The sequence below is a fragment of the Nomia melanderi genome, chromosome 12, assembly GCF_051020985.1.
Source record: "Nomia melanderi isolate GNS246 chromosome 12, iyNomMela1, whole genome shotgun sequence".
In the NCBI taxonomy this organism is placed as follows: Eukaryota; Metazoa; Arthropoda; class Insecta; order Hymenoptera; family Halictidae; genus Nomia; species Nomia melanderi.
Window position 1 is genome coordinate 15,394,391 of NC_135010.1, and position 11,087 is coordinate 15,405,477.

Sequence of the window (11,087 nt, forward strand, 5' to 3'; positions counted from 1 at the left end):
GATCGTTCCAAGAATCGCTGTGCAAGCTTCAATGCAGATGTTATTTCCATATTTGCGAACATGCGGTACAACGCGAAGCGGAGAGACACAGTCGGCTTGATTCGTTACATTGTCAATCGAGAGACTCTCTTATCGGCCACCCATACAGGCGTAATTAGAGATAAAGGGAATCAGTTTGGTTGAACCGTTGCTCCCGGCTGAACGTAATACTCGACCGATAGGTATAGATAAGGAACCAAGAGGTCTTGCATCGTTTTATTCGAACGGTGGCGGAGTTAGGAGCCGTCCGTGAATGAACATAGAGCTTATATCTCGGGGTACGCTGTTCCCACGAGGTCGTTGCCTCTGTACCTAAATTTATGCGTGACGATATTGAACTTCGTCCCTCCGAGCGATACGGGACAATTGCCGTCCGGCCGCGCGTAGAAGCAGACCGTGTACAACGCCATTTCCAGCTCCGGCGACGTACCCACGAATATGGTCGTCACGGGCTTGTCGTGCCCGTTGTACTTCGTTCTTATCTTCACGATCGAGGCTTTCTGAAAAACAAAACGGTACTCGTTATCGAACGACCGAAGTTTTCCGGAGTCCTCCTAGGTTGAATTGAACTATTGAATCTTACATCTCCCAAGTCGACTTTCTTCAAGTATCCGTTGTAGTCGGCCTTTCCGCTGGCCTCCTCCTTGCTGTAGTAGATCCAGTTGTGCAGGCCGACCACCTCGGTGCCAGTGGCAGCGTTCTTCAACTCCGCCATGAACACGTGCTCGAATCCCGAGCTGCCGATCTTCCCTTGGCCACGCGAGAACAGGTTGAACCAGATCTTCCTCAAGGACTCCTTGTACTCGTAGTAATCCTTCCGAATGCGCTCCTTGTCGGCGAGGAACCTCATCGCCGCCGACATCACGTTGGTGCTCAGGAACGTGTCGACCAGCAGGCTTTCCTCCTGCCTCTGCAACGGGCTGATGTGCTCGTTCACGTTCGTGTCCGGCTGGTAGTTGTCGTAGATCGAGATCACTCTCTGGACCGTGGTGCCTTGGTAGGCGTCCGGGCTCACCGTGAACAATCTGCAACGAGGAGAACAAGCGTACACATGGAATTCTCGGTTGCCGGATCGTCGAGACTCACGGCTGAGACGCGTCGTCGCTCGTGCTGGCGCTGGTCGTCTGCTTCTGCAGGTTCACCGTTATGTATTTGTTCGCGTTGTTGTTGTCCTTGATGAACAGAGCCTCGGAGAGCTTCTCCAAGTCCTCGTCCGTGATGCCGTTGCCCTTGCTGTAGGTGGGATTGCTCGAGTAGACTTTGTTCGACGAACTTGCCGCTCCTGCCGCGGCTGCGCCGGCCAGCGCGCCTCCTGCTAGCGCGCCTCCTGCTAGCGCTCCGCCTGCTATCGCACCGGTGGAGGGCCTGGTTTGTCCGGGGTAGCTGGGCGATTGGGGTCTAGGTTGCGTCTGCCCTGTGAAATATCGGAAATCGTCTGATCTGTTGCTAGCGTGAACCTCAAAGTGAGAAACCAAGAGCACTTCGGACAGCAAAAGGTTAACATCGAGTGTGACGATTCATTCGTTTCGGCTTTCTGACACACCTGGTCCCGGGGAAGGAACCGGAGAGTTGGGTCTGCTACCACCAGAGGCAACGTCCGCCCATGTTCTTCCTGGAGAACCAGGACTCGCTGGTCTGGCAGGTGGCGGAGTGCTGCTGGGCCTCAGGGGACCCACGTGCAACGTGGACACGTAATTGTCTCCGCCTCCGGGTTGATTGGTCGGCCGTGCCGGCTGTACTGCTGGCGGCGTACCTGGTCTCGAGGTGGGTGATCCTTAAAACGAAAGTAGAAAGATTCGGTTACGTTACTCGAAAGCGCTTCTCGAGAAGAAGCTTCTCAAGGAAAGAACGTTCTTCACCTGGCGGCGTGGATATTGGGCTTCCGGGAACGGAAGAAGGTCGCGAACCTGTAACAAGACGGAGTTCCTCTTACTCTGTGAATTTGCATTCAAGCTACTTGAAAACCACGCTCGTACCTGGCGATGGTGGTTGAGGTTTCTGCGGTTGAGGCTGCTGAGGTTGGGGTTGAGGTTGAGGTCGCGGCGCTGGAGTTGGATTCACAGCTGGAACAGAGTTTGAATTTACAAATGTTCGACAGAACTACACGGTAGCTCGTACCTGCTGGTTGCGGCTGTGGAGCTGGTGCCTTCGGCGCGGTACCGGGAGACGCTGGTCTAGCAGCTGAATAAGGAAACAATCGTTAGCGTTCGAACATTTCTCGAATGCAAGGAGTGTAGAGGACTCGATTATCGGATGACTCACCTCCGGGGCTGAGGGCTGGTCCCTGGCCAGGCAGTTTCGGCGGCTGTCTGCCGGGTTCTCCGGCGCCGGTCAGATCGGCGGCCCATTCTCTGTAACCCTGGCCAGTGTTGCCTCCGGTACCAGGTTTCGGCGGCTTCGCTCCCCCGATGTCGAGGCCGACTTCCGTACCGGGATTCGGTTTGCTCGATCTTGCGTTGTTCCTGATGTTCTGCCCGGTCGAGCTGACGCCGATCGCCAAGCCAGGGTCACCGGCGCCGATCACAGCTGATCCCAAAGTGTTCGGACCACTGGTTGCTTTGCCGGCCGGTTTGCTGGTAGTCGGCGCCACTGTGCTAGGAGCTGCTGTAGTCGTAGTCGTAGTTGCGTCTTTGTCCTTGTCCTTCTTCTTCCAGAATTTCCATCCTGCTTCGACGTCCGCTGCAAGACAGTGATGACAGTGTTAGGGCCGAGTCGAAATCTGGGTGATAATTTAGCAGTCGGAACGCTAGCGTTGCCAATAGTTTTAGACGGAATTTATCGTTTCGTATCGCTTCGCGTAGAAATCGCGAACGCAGAGAGTAAGGTCCACCCACGGACACTTCGTTGATGGAAATTTACATGAGAAACAATCTTCTCTTTATTCGTTTTGCCCTGTTCGGACGTCTGGTAATTGGGTCGAGCGATACGCTGTCGGATCCTCGTTCTTCCAGCAGACACGTCTGATCGTGACGGAATTTATTCAACCGATCGCCATCGAACATCTCTCGGCTGCTGCTGTAACGTACCGTAAATCCGGAGCAATTCGAAGAATCTCTCTTCTCCCAATCGTCCGGAGAACGTACGCGCGAGCGTGAACCCGCGATAACCTTGATAATGCACGGAAAAAGAGAATCTGCAGCGGAGTGTTTAGAATCGAGGATCACGTACGAGCATTCTAGAGCAGATAACGCGCGTTCTCTTTGCAAATAGCCTTCGTGCGTCAATATTCTAAGCGATTCTTCGAATACTGCTTTCCCAAACCCGTAAATCGAGGACTGTCAATAGCTAGAAAACCAGCGGGCAGAAGTTAACGGCCGAACGACGTACAGGAAATCATCCTTTCACTTCCACGGTACGATTTCCTTTCCCGCGATGTCGCAAAATAGAAACGCGTCGCTTTTAGTTCGCGCTAGAGTAAATAAGGAAAATAATTTTGAACGCGAGAAGAGAAAGCCTTCCAATTCGAATCTAATCGAAGGAAGAGGTTCGTGTTTGGGTTGTTAGGTTCGTAATAGTTGACAAGTTAAACCGGTCCACTTACCAATGATCAAGGAGAACGCTAGGAGCGCGAGGAACACGGTCGCTCTGCGGGTCTTCATAACCGTGGCAGCGATTCGACGATTCAGTGACGGTTCGAGGCCCGATCGGTATCGATCGGAGACGGCGGACGATAGAACGGAGAATGCGTTGCCGCGACGTAAGCGTGTTAAGAAGAACTGAAGCCTCCACTGGTCGGCTCGATTCGGATCACCCCCGCCTGGTGCGATCAGACTTTCCTCCTGCCAGCCGGTTTCCCATTGGCACGCTCGGCTCGCGACCCTGGTCGGGCTAAGGTCTTTGCACGGTCACACGGGTCTCGGCGCGGTCGAAACTACGCGTCGATCTTCTCGGAACAGTGATGTCAGCCGGCGATCTTGGATTCATGGACTCGATTCGTGGGAGGTGGATCGCGATCGTTCCTTTCGCTCGTAATGCTCGGTTAATTCGACGCGCGTCTCGCCTCGTTAACAGCCGAACTTCCTTTCCCGGCGATACCGACGGTAAATATTTTGTTTTCCAACGGCTCGGTCGGACGGAGACGGAAGGAAGCACCGTGACTCATAGGGGTCCGATCGTAATCGATTTTATTCAGATTCAGGAGGGCAGAATCGAGGGATTCTCAAGTGAAGAGTACAATGTGGTTCTCTAGAGAACATTCTCTTTTGCATCGTTTTATTCCGTTGCATTCGAATCGAACACCATTGGTCCGCCAATTTTACCGTTACTCGTTATCGGCAACGTTACGTTGTTGTTATCGCGTCGTAATTGAACTTGGCGCACTGTGTCACAATTGGTAGTAGATAATTAGCAGAACGGCGTCTTTATTCGAAAATGATCGGCGCGTGACATCTTTGTGCTCTTCCAAGACTTATTTACATATTTACAAGTTACCGTTTCGCAACGATCGGAAGAGTTCGAGAGAGAACTCTACGATACAGTTTCCGTTCGACGAATGATAAAGTTAATCTTCGCTATTGACTTTCAGCTCCCAATCAACGGGAAGTAGATCACTACCCATAAAAGGAACAGGACTATCAGTAGGACCATCAGCTTCGAACGGAAACGATCCCATCCTACCAGAATGTACTTTGGTCTCTGAGGATATTCTTGCTGGTCGGACTGAAAGGAAACGATTTATTGGAAGTCGATTGAAACCTCTGCGGAAGATCCACGATTCTATTCGTCGATCCTCTGGAGAATCGAAACGATCGACAGACAGATTTTAGAATTTTCCATTTCTCGAATGTTACAATACATAGTTTTAATACTTTGTCGATCGATTCGATGAATGAGAGAGCATTGGAAAGCGAATCTGTTCCAAACGATTGCGCGCGTGTCGTAACAGACGTTGCGAGGTGCACGGCAGGGCAACAGTCGGGTCGCGCGTTCGCATAACAAAGATTCGATTTCACTTTGTCGGTGAAACGCGAGGCAGCTCGTTAGCGGCTCGTGTTAATTACATCGTCGTCGTCTTGTTCGTCCGCCTGGAGCTTCTGCGTGCTCAGATTCTTCCACATTTGCGTAGACTTGTCCTGCGTGGACTTCCGCATGACTGGGTCCGACTTCTTCTTGCTAGGTTCGACTCTCGAGGGTCCAGGAACGTCCAACGCGGACAATCGAATGGCGACGCTGGTACTCTCGGCAGCTAACACTTTATTCCTCGCATCTTCGGTGATCCGTCTGCTCGTCGATCCGCTCAACGTTGCGTCCTCCGCCGCGGCATCGTCCCCTGCACAGAATCAAATTTAGTTTGACACTGGAACTACCGGACAAGTCGCAATTACCTATGCCTCGTTTCTTTTCGCAATTATTGGAAAGGCGATCCTCTGCGAAATTACCAAAGAAATCGGTTCAGAGGTACGCAGACACTGGTACCGCGATCTTACCTTTTCCGGGATCCCCGTACTCAGGATCTCGTACTCGAGACAGGAAGCTCTGCAGGTACTGCGTGATCTTCTCCCTTTCCTGCTTCAGATTGCCGGATCGGTGTTTCCTTCGAAACATCTACCAGGGAACGCAGCTTCCGCTTGCCGTTTCGCTTGATGCTTTCGACGAGTATCTTCTACTTCTTGCGCTGTAGAGAAGGAATAGATGGAGGAAGAATTAGATAGTAGAGAAGAGAAAGATCCATAGTATTCTCGAGAGGATTGATATTCGTCTTGCCTGTTCGGTTCTCTGCCAATCTTAAAGAACTACGCGCCCCGCAGATGTCACGAGACGCGTGGCCGATATTTCGGGAAACTAAAGACGGCCGCGTTCCTCGTTACTCGTTCCTCGTTAACGACGCTTAGTCTTCTGGTTTATCAAACGATCGCTGCCCTTCGATATCTCCGATGCAGAAGGAAAGGGAATTGGTCGCAGAGCGTCATATATTCGCAGTTAACATTCGGCGCACTTCAAGGTCCCGCGCGTCGCCGATTAACTTCACGATTCGTCATCGTTTAACCGACGATTTCGACGGTAGATTGGACGCTCTCGAGTCGTATCTCATTGTTAGAAAAGCTCGCAATTCGAACGGACGATGCTCCGAATCGCGCTCGACGTAGTCGCGATAAGAGAGCGACTCGACGTTATCTGTTGTTTAATGGAAGAACGATGTTTGGAAAAGCGGTCTCTGGATTTTTACAATTTATTCGGTTATGTACAAACGATTGATAGAAAACTCTTCCGTCGATTATAAAGTTAGCAATACTATTCGTAGATAAATGTATTTATTTACAAGGATCGTTGCGACACTCCTACGACGATGGACTTTCCGTCCGACGCGAGAGATCGAAACGTCTGGTCGTCTTTAGACATTTTTATCTTGTCTCTTCTCTCTAGCGAACAATCGAAGGATTTCCTCGTCGACGCCTCGGGATTTTCTACGCGTAGTTACGTCAGCGACTCGCGGTCACTCGGAATAATCGCGCGAATAGTCGTGACGAAACGTACCTGGCGTTACGTAATTTTCGCGACCGCACGGGCCGGTTGTCGGACAACTATTACTTTCAGATCCCATAAAATTTCTTCTTACGACTTCCAGAGCCGTGTATTTTCAATCTCGAGCGCTACACTGTATACTCTCAGCCTTGGCGCGAAGCGAGCGGGGATCGGAAGTGGAAATATCACCGATCTCGGACAGGTTTTATTCGCGATCCTCCTTCATATACGAGCATCTTACGTTTCTCTTATCGTTCTATCGTTCGTTCGAGCAATCAACTCCCCATCCGTGGATCGTGAATCCTCTACAGTGCGAACAGAACAAAAAACAGATTCCACTTGGCGTCCCGAGACAACTCGAATCGCGTTGAAACAAGAAAATACGAACGATGCGTCCTGAGTCCGGTGAAGTATTTCACGGGGAAATTCACGAAAAAGTTTCCGAATCGATTCGCAACGGAGAGAACTCGAACGTTCGGGTCGTAGGGTGTCCGAGGTCGATCGAAAGAGTTCCGGATGCCGGTGGTCCCGGCGTCACAGGACTCGATACTGCGAGAGGGACGCGTAGACGATCACCCAAAGGACCAGCGCCACGATCACCGAGACGAGGAAGACGGTCTTGAGGAAGTGCCACGGGCTCTCCAGCCGCGACTCCGAGCGGCTCGACCAGCTTTTGCATCCGTTGTTCCTGCAGGGGACGCCGCCGGGTTGCTGGGGCGTCGAGGTGGCCGCATTGTTGGTCGGCAGGGTCGTCCTCACTTCGGCCAGCTCGGTCTCGTCCACGCTCCTCGACTCCGTCTTCGTCAGCTCGAACCTCGACAGGCTCTCCATCTACAAATTCGTTAGGAGCAATGAGTCTTTCCGGTCTCCCGCCGTCACCGCCGCCGCCTAACAATCGGGGAACGCGTAGCCGGCCGACTACACTTATCGGTCGGTGTTGGTTCGCGACTCTGTTATTCACGCTCGGATCGTTACGACGAGTCAAAACACAGATAAGGATTTGTTTGCTGGTCGGCCGTTCGTTGGATTTCGATGGTATTCGCTCCCGGGTTACCGGTTTCCTCGAGAGAACGTCGGAATCGTCGTCGTCGTCGTCGTCGCGTTTCCGACTCGCGGGCAGGAAGACTCGATCGGACGAGATTCGGCCGTTCGATCGAACCGATTAAACGCTCAAACATTCGAGGACGTCGAGTGTTCCCGAAGTCGAAAATAACATTGATAAGGAAGAGCGTATCCGCGCGATGCGGTTTTCGCGACGGACTGCTCGACCCGGACCGCGGTTTCCTGTCTCCCTCCGTTTCCCGTCGAATTTCCAGGCGGTGTTAGCCGCGCGTTAGAAAAGCACCGCGTCGGTCGTACCTGTTCCGAATCTTCGAGCGAAACGATGCCATGCTGAGATTTGTGGGATCCGTTTATGGCGATGCACGTGAACGGAATGCTCGACAGGTCGAGCGCGCAGCTGCGACACGCGAAGTACATTACGCGCGCCGATGCACACCTCGGATCCTCGACCGTGCCGCTTTCGCGAGGAAATTTCGAATAGCGATATACCGACGCGGTGAACTTTCGGGAGGTGAAAGGAACGGATACGTTACGCGAGCTTCTGGAATCCGACTCTTGGGAGGGAAATAGTCTGGTTCGGGTTCTGGTCCGGTTCCGTAAACCAAGCCCATCACGCTGCTCGCTTGGCTCGGGTACGGGTAGTCCCATATGGAGTCGGTCGATGCCATAATCACCATCTGCGAACGATATCGTACCCTCAGACGTATCGGTTTCGAGCGGCTTCGAACACGATCCGCGCGGATCGAACCGTAGACGGGGAAACGTTCGTTTCCCAACGAAAGATCGAGCGATCTTCGCTGCAGCGGATTCGGGAGATACGACTCGTGTCATGGGTCGCGCGGAGAAGGTCGCCTCGGAAATTGAACGGGTCAATGATTCATGAACTCTCCGGCCTGCTCGATCGCGAGACTCGCTCGTGCCGGCTCCGACGCGACGCGTAATTTCCGCATCGGAAAAGTTTCGTCCGAAAAGGCGACTCACGTTATTGCACGCGAATATCCATGTTTCCCCGTGGTACTGGCTTCGTCGCTGGTATTCCTTTGGTCTTTTCGCGAAGTCTCATGTTTCGCCGGTGAACCCTCCGCTGGAAGCACGCCGGCTTTCCCGAGCAGCCTCTTATCCTAATCGAACGGTAGCGCGGTCACTTTCACTCGGAAAACCATGGAATTCTGTTCGTTTCGCGCGACCGTTCGAAACGGACGCTCAACTTGTCCCGGGACCGCGGGAACAGGCTCGCTTCACTGCTCGATCGAACTAGCCATCGCGATCGAGGCCGGTATTGCAACTCGAGGATCGTGCCACGATTCGGCGAGGTGAAGACGCGAGAAAACCTACATCACGGTAGAAAGGTCGTGGTTCGCCCGTGCGCGGTACCATAGGAACTGACCAGTTACGCCGAGTAGGGCCCATTATCTCGAACTTTATCATCCCCGACCCCTGATCTTTCGTTATCGAATCGCTGCCGCCGCGTACATCGCTCACGCTCTAATCCTCCCGGGAGGAGCTCCGGCTCGTCAATCGCAGCGTCACGAGAACGCGAACGCATGAATCGAGTCGTCGCAGCGTGGAACGCGCTCGGCTAACCGAGATTGAGCTGATCTTCCGCTCGTCCGCGCCGGATCTCGCGATCGATCTTTCGTTCGTCTCCGACGAACCGCTCGAAAACTATTCGAAACTCGTCGGCCCGTCGAACGCTTCGCACCTCGCGATCGCTGGGAATGATCAATCTAATCGACTCGACGCCTCCTCGACCAAACTGGTCTTCCGAGGTGTACAGCTCTGAAATCGAAATGCCAGGAATTTTGTAGATGCGGTTTCAGTCCGTATGATGTAACCGTGATGCGTGCAGATGCGCTGGCGCAACGGGTCTCAAGGATGCGACCGACTGCTCTCCGCAACGATAGTTAAAGGATACCTTGCGTAATCTGGCGAGGCTCATGTTTCTCGTCGCTCTAACGTTGACCGTCCATGGCAGGAGACAAACCGCGAGAGGAACGGAAGGACGCTCGTCGATCGCGACGAAATTTAACCTGGCGAAGAGCCGCGCGACACCGCGAATCGGTTGAAGTCTGCCGACGATGGGCGATTCTGTTTTTCGTCGGTTCCCTTCTCGTTTTCGGAGACGGTGGAACCGATTAGAAACCCTATCTCAGCTGAGCGGTGAAAGTATCGTCGCATCCTCGACGAACGAAAGTTGTTGCCTTTCCAGAGGCCGTCGAGGCTACCGATACGGATGACTATGCACCGACGTGTCGTCGGAGTAACGCGATACGCGGAAGATATTAATGAACGGAGTGTAGCGACCTTCTTCGTTGCGGTGGAGATACGTTCCGCGGAGGAGTCGCGCGAAAACGATTGAACAAATGCTCTTTACTCTTCTGTTCCTTCGAACAGAGGGAAGGATTGTCTATCGCGCGTACACAAGGTCGATACAAATATGCTTCGAGATAGTGCACCAGCCACGGGAGCTTGCACGCGTAAAAGTCTACGGACATGGAAGACGAGCGCGAAACTTCCTCCCAGTGTAACTCTGTTAAACCGTAACCGTTGCGAGAGTCGTCGGTCATACGCTTTTGTTCAGTCGCGTACAAGGGAAATTACCTGTTGCGGATGCCACGTGTGCTGAAAGAAACTCTTGAAGCACCTCATACTGGCGGCGGTCTTGCAATGTCGCTCACCGAATCATCGCCGAGACCATCCGATCGAACGTCTGTCCTCTTCTTCCTTTGATTTCTTTCGAAAATCCGATGCGGTCAGACCGTTCGTCTTATCATGGTTTCGTTATCGAAGCTGTTTCGCAGCCGACGACCTCACTTCCTCGAGAATGCTGGAAAGCTTTCACTGGTTTAGCCGCGGAACAGAGAGGATATCGACTGTGATAATTAGTGAAATGGAAGATAAACGGAGAAACGATAAATAGTAAACGACAAATGGAAAACAGCTCCTGTCGAGCCCGACCGACCCGCAGGTGCAGGTCGCGTCGATGCGACTGATCGCTAGGCGAAAGTTTTGAAGCGTACGCGACGGTGCGCGGTCAACAACTAATGAAGGTTGGACGGATTGCTGCAGAACTCGCGTGTACGAACGCCTTCGACGCTGTCCGCTCATACCTATCCGCGTAACGCTTGTCACTCGGTTCGACGAAGAATTAATTAGGTAGCCGACGACGTCGTCCGTTTAGGACTGCCGTTCCGAGACCTACAGGCTCGTTCAAAAATGGCAACGGCCATTATCCAGTCGCCGTTTCTTTTCTGTTTTGCATTCTGCGGATTCCAGGGTGTGGAACGGTGTCATTCGGGTACAGCCTTTCATTTCTTCGAGTAGAAACGAGGCTCCATTGAATCCGCTCGAACGTATTCGGTGAACTTCCAACGTTCGCTCCTCTGAAATTCGCATAGCTGGTCAAATAGATTCGTCTTCGCGGATAATCTATTCGGCCTTACGCGCAAAGGCCGAGATTCGATCGCTCGACATTTCGGATCGCACACTCCGGGGAAAGTTTCAAGATAATCGAATAACGGGAA

At 52.7% G+C, this 11,087-nt stretch overlaps 3 protein-coding genes across 5 annotated transcripts; all 3 read right to left on the reverse strand.

The window, feature by feature from the left end:
• Positions 1-22: 22 nt before the first annotated feature.
• On the reverse strand, positions 23-3,763 carry LOC116433652 (uncharacterized). The gene is made up of 9 exons (XM_031991969.2): positions 3,581-3,763; positions 2,302-2,718; positions 2,158-2,220; positions 2,016-2,102; positions 1,899-1,946; positions 1,583-1,813; positions 1,126-1,453; positions 623-1,064; positions 23-539 (listed from the first exon to the last, which is right to left on the reverse strand). Exons 1-9 carry the CDS (start codon positions 3,636-3,638, stop codon positions 306-308), a joined length of 1,908 nt encoding a protein of 635 aa, XP_031847829.2. The 5' UTR covers positions 3,639-3,763; the 3' UTR covers positions 23-305.
• Positions 3,764-4,096: 333 nt separating this feature from the next.
• Positions 4,097-5,616, reverse strand: LOC116433664 (uncharacterized). Its single transcript, XM_031992004.2, has 3 exons — positions 5,466-5,616; positions 5,040-5,308; positions 4,097-4,698 (listed from the first exon to the last, which is right to left on the reverse strand). Exons 1-3 carry the CDS (start codon positions 5,581-5,583, stop codon positions 4,561-4,563), a joined length of 525 nt encoding a protein of 174 aa, XP_031847864.2. The 5' UTR covers positions 5,584-5,616; the 3' UTR covers positions 4,097-4,560.
• A 576-nt stretch (positions 5,617-6,192) lies between these two features.
• On the reverse strand, positions 6,193-10,986 carry LOC116433665 (uncharacterized). Of its 3 annotated transcripts, none has more exons than XM_031992005.2 (3): positions 10,165-10,986; positions 8,097-8,240; positions 6,193-7,332 (listed from the first exon to the last, which is right to left on the reverse strand). In XM_031992005.2, the coding sequence occupies exons 1-3, from the start codon at positions 10,210-10,212 to the stop codon at positions 7,036-7,038; spliced, it is 489 nt and encodes a 162-aa protein (XP_031847865.1). In that variant the 5' UTR covers positions 10,213-10,986; the 3' UTR covers positions 6,193-7,035. The 3 variants fall into 3 exon arrangements, with proteins under 3 accessions (XP_031847865.1, XP_031847866.1, XP_031847867.1); XM_031992006.2 differs by lacking the exon at positions 10,165-10,986 and adding an exon at positions 8,545-9,203; XM_031992007.2 differs by lacking the exons at positions 8,097-8,240; positions 10,165-10,986 and adding an exon at positions 7,861-8,083.
• Positions 10,987-11,087: the final 101 nt, after the last annotated feature.

What these genes read in the sequence shown, in the direction of transcription:
- LOC116433652 (XM_031991969.2), bottom strand. Translation starts at nt 3,638, where the DNA reads ATGAAGACCCGCAGAGCGACCGTGTTCCTCGCGCTCCTAGCGTTCTCC. An exon ending in CCCAATATCCACGCCGCCAG is followed by an intron (nt 1,814 to 1,898) that starts GTGAAGAACGTT and finishes TTTCGTTTTAAG; the next exon opens with GATCACCCACCTCGAGACCA. An exon ending in AGCGACGACGCGTCTCAGCC is followed by an intron (nt 1,065 to 1,125) that starts GTGAGTCTCGAC and finishes TCCTCGTTGCAG; the next exon opens with ATTGTTCACGGTGAGCCCGG.
- LOC116433664 (XM_031992004.2), bottom strand. Translation starts at nt 5,583, where the DNA reads ATGTTTCGAAGGAAACACCGATCCGGCAATCTGAAGCAGGAAAGGGAG. An exon ending in GTACGGGGATCCCGGAAAAG is followed by an intron (nt 5,309 to 5,465) that starts GTAAGATCGCGG and finishes GATTCTGTGCAG; the next exon opens with GGGACGATGCCGCGGCGGAG. An exon ending in ACGAACAAGACGACGACGAT is followed by an intron (nt 4,699 to 5,039) that starts GTAATTAACACG and finishes GTTTCCTTTCAG; the next exon opens with TCCGACCAGCAAGAATATCC.
- LOC116433665 (XM_031992005.2), bottom strand. Translation starts at nt 10,212, where the DNA reads ATGAGGTGCTTCAAGAGTTTCTTTCAGCACACGTGGCATCCGCAACAG. An exon ending in ACACGTGGCATCCGCAACAG is followed by an intron (nt 8,241 to 10,164) that starts GTAATTTCCCTT and finishes TATCGTTCGCAG; the next exon opens with ATGGTGATTATGGCATCGAC. An exon ending in GTCGGATTCCAGAAGCTCGC is followed by an intron (nt 7,333 to 8,096) that starts GTAACGTATCCG and finishes ACGAATTTGTAG; the next exon opens with ATGGAGAGCCTGTCGAGGTT.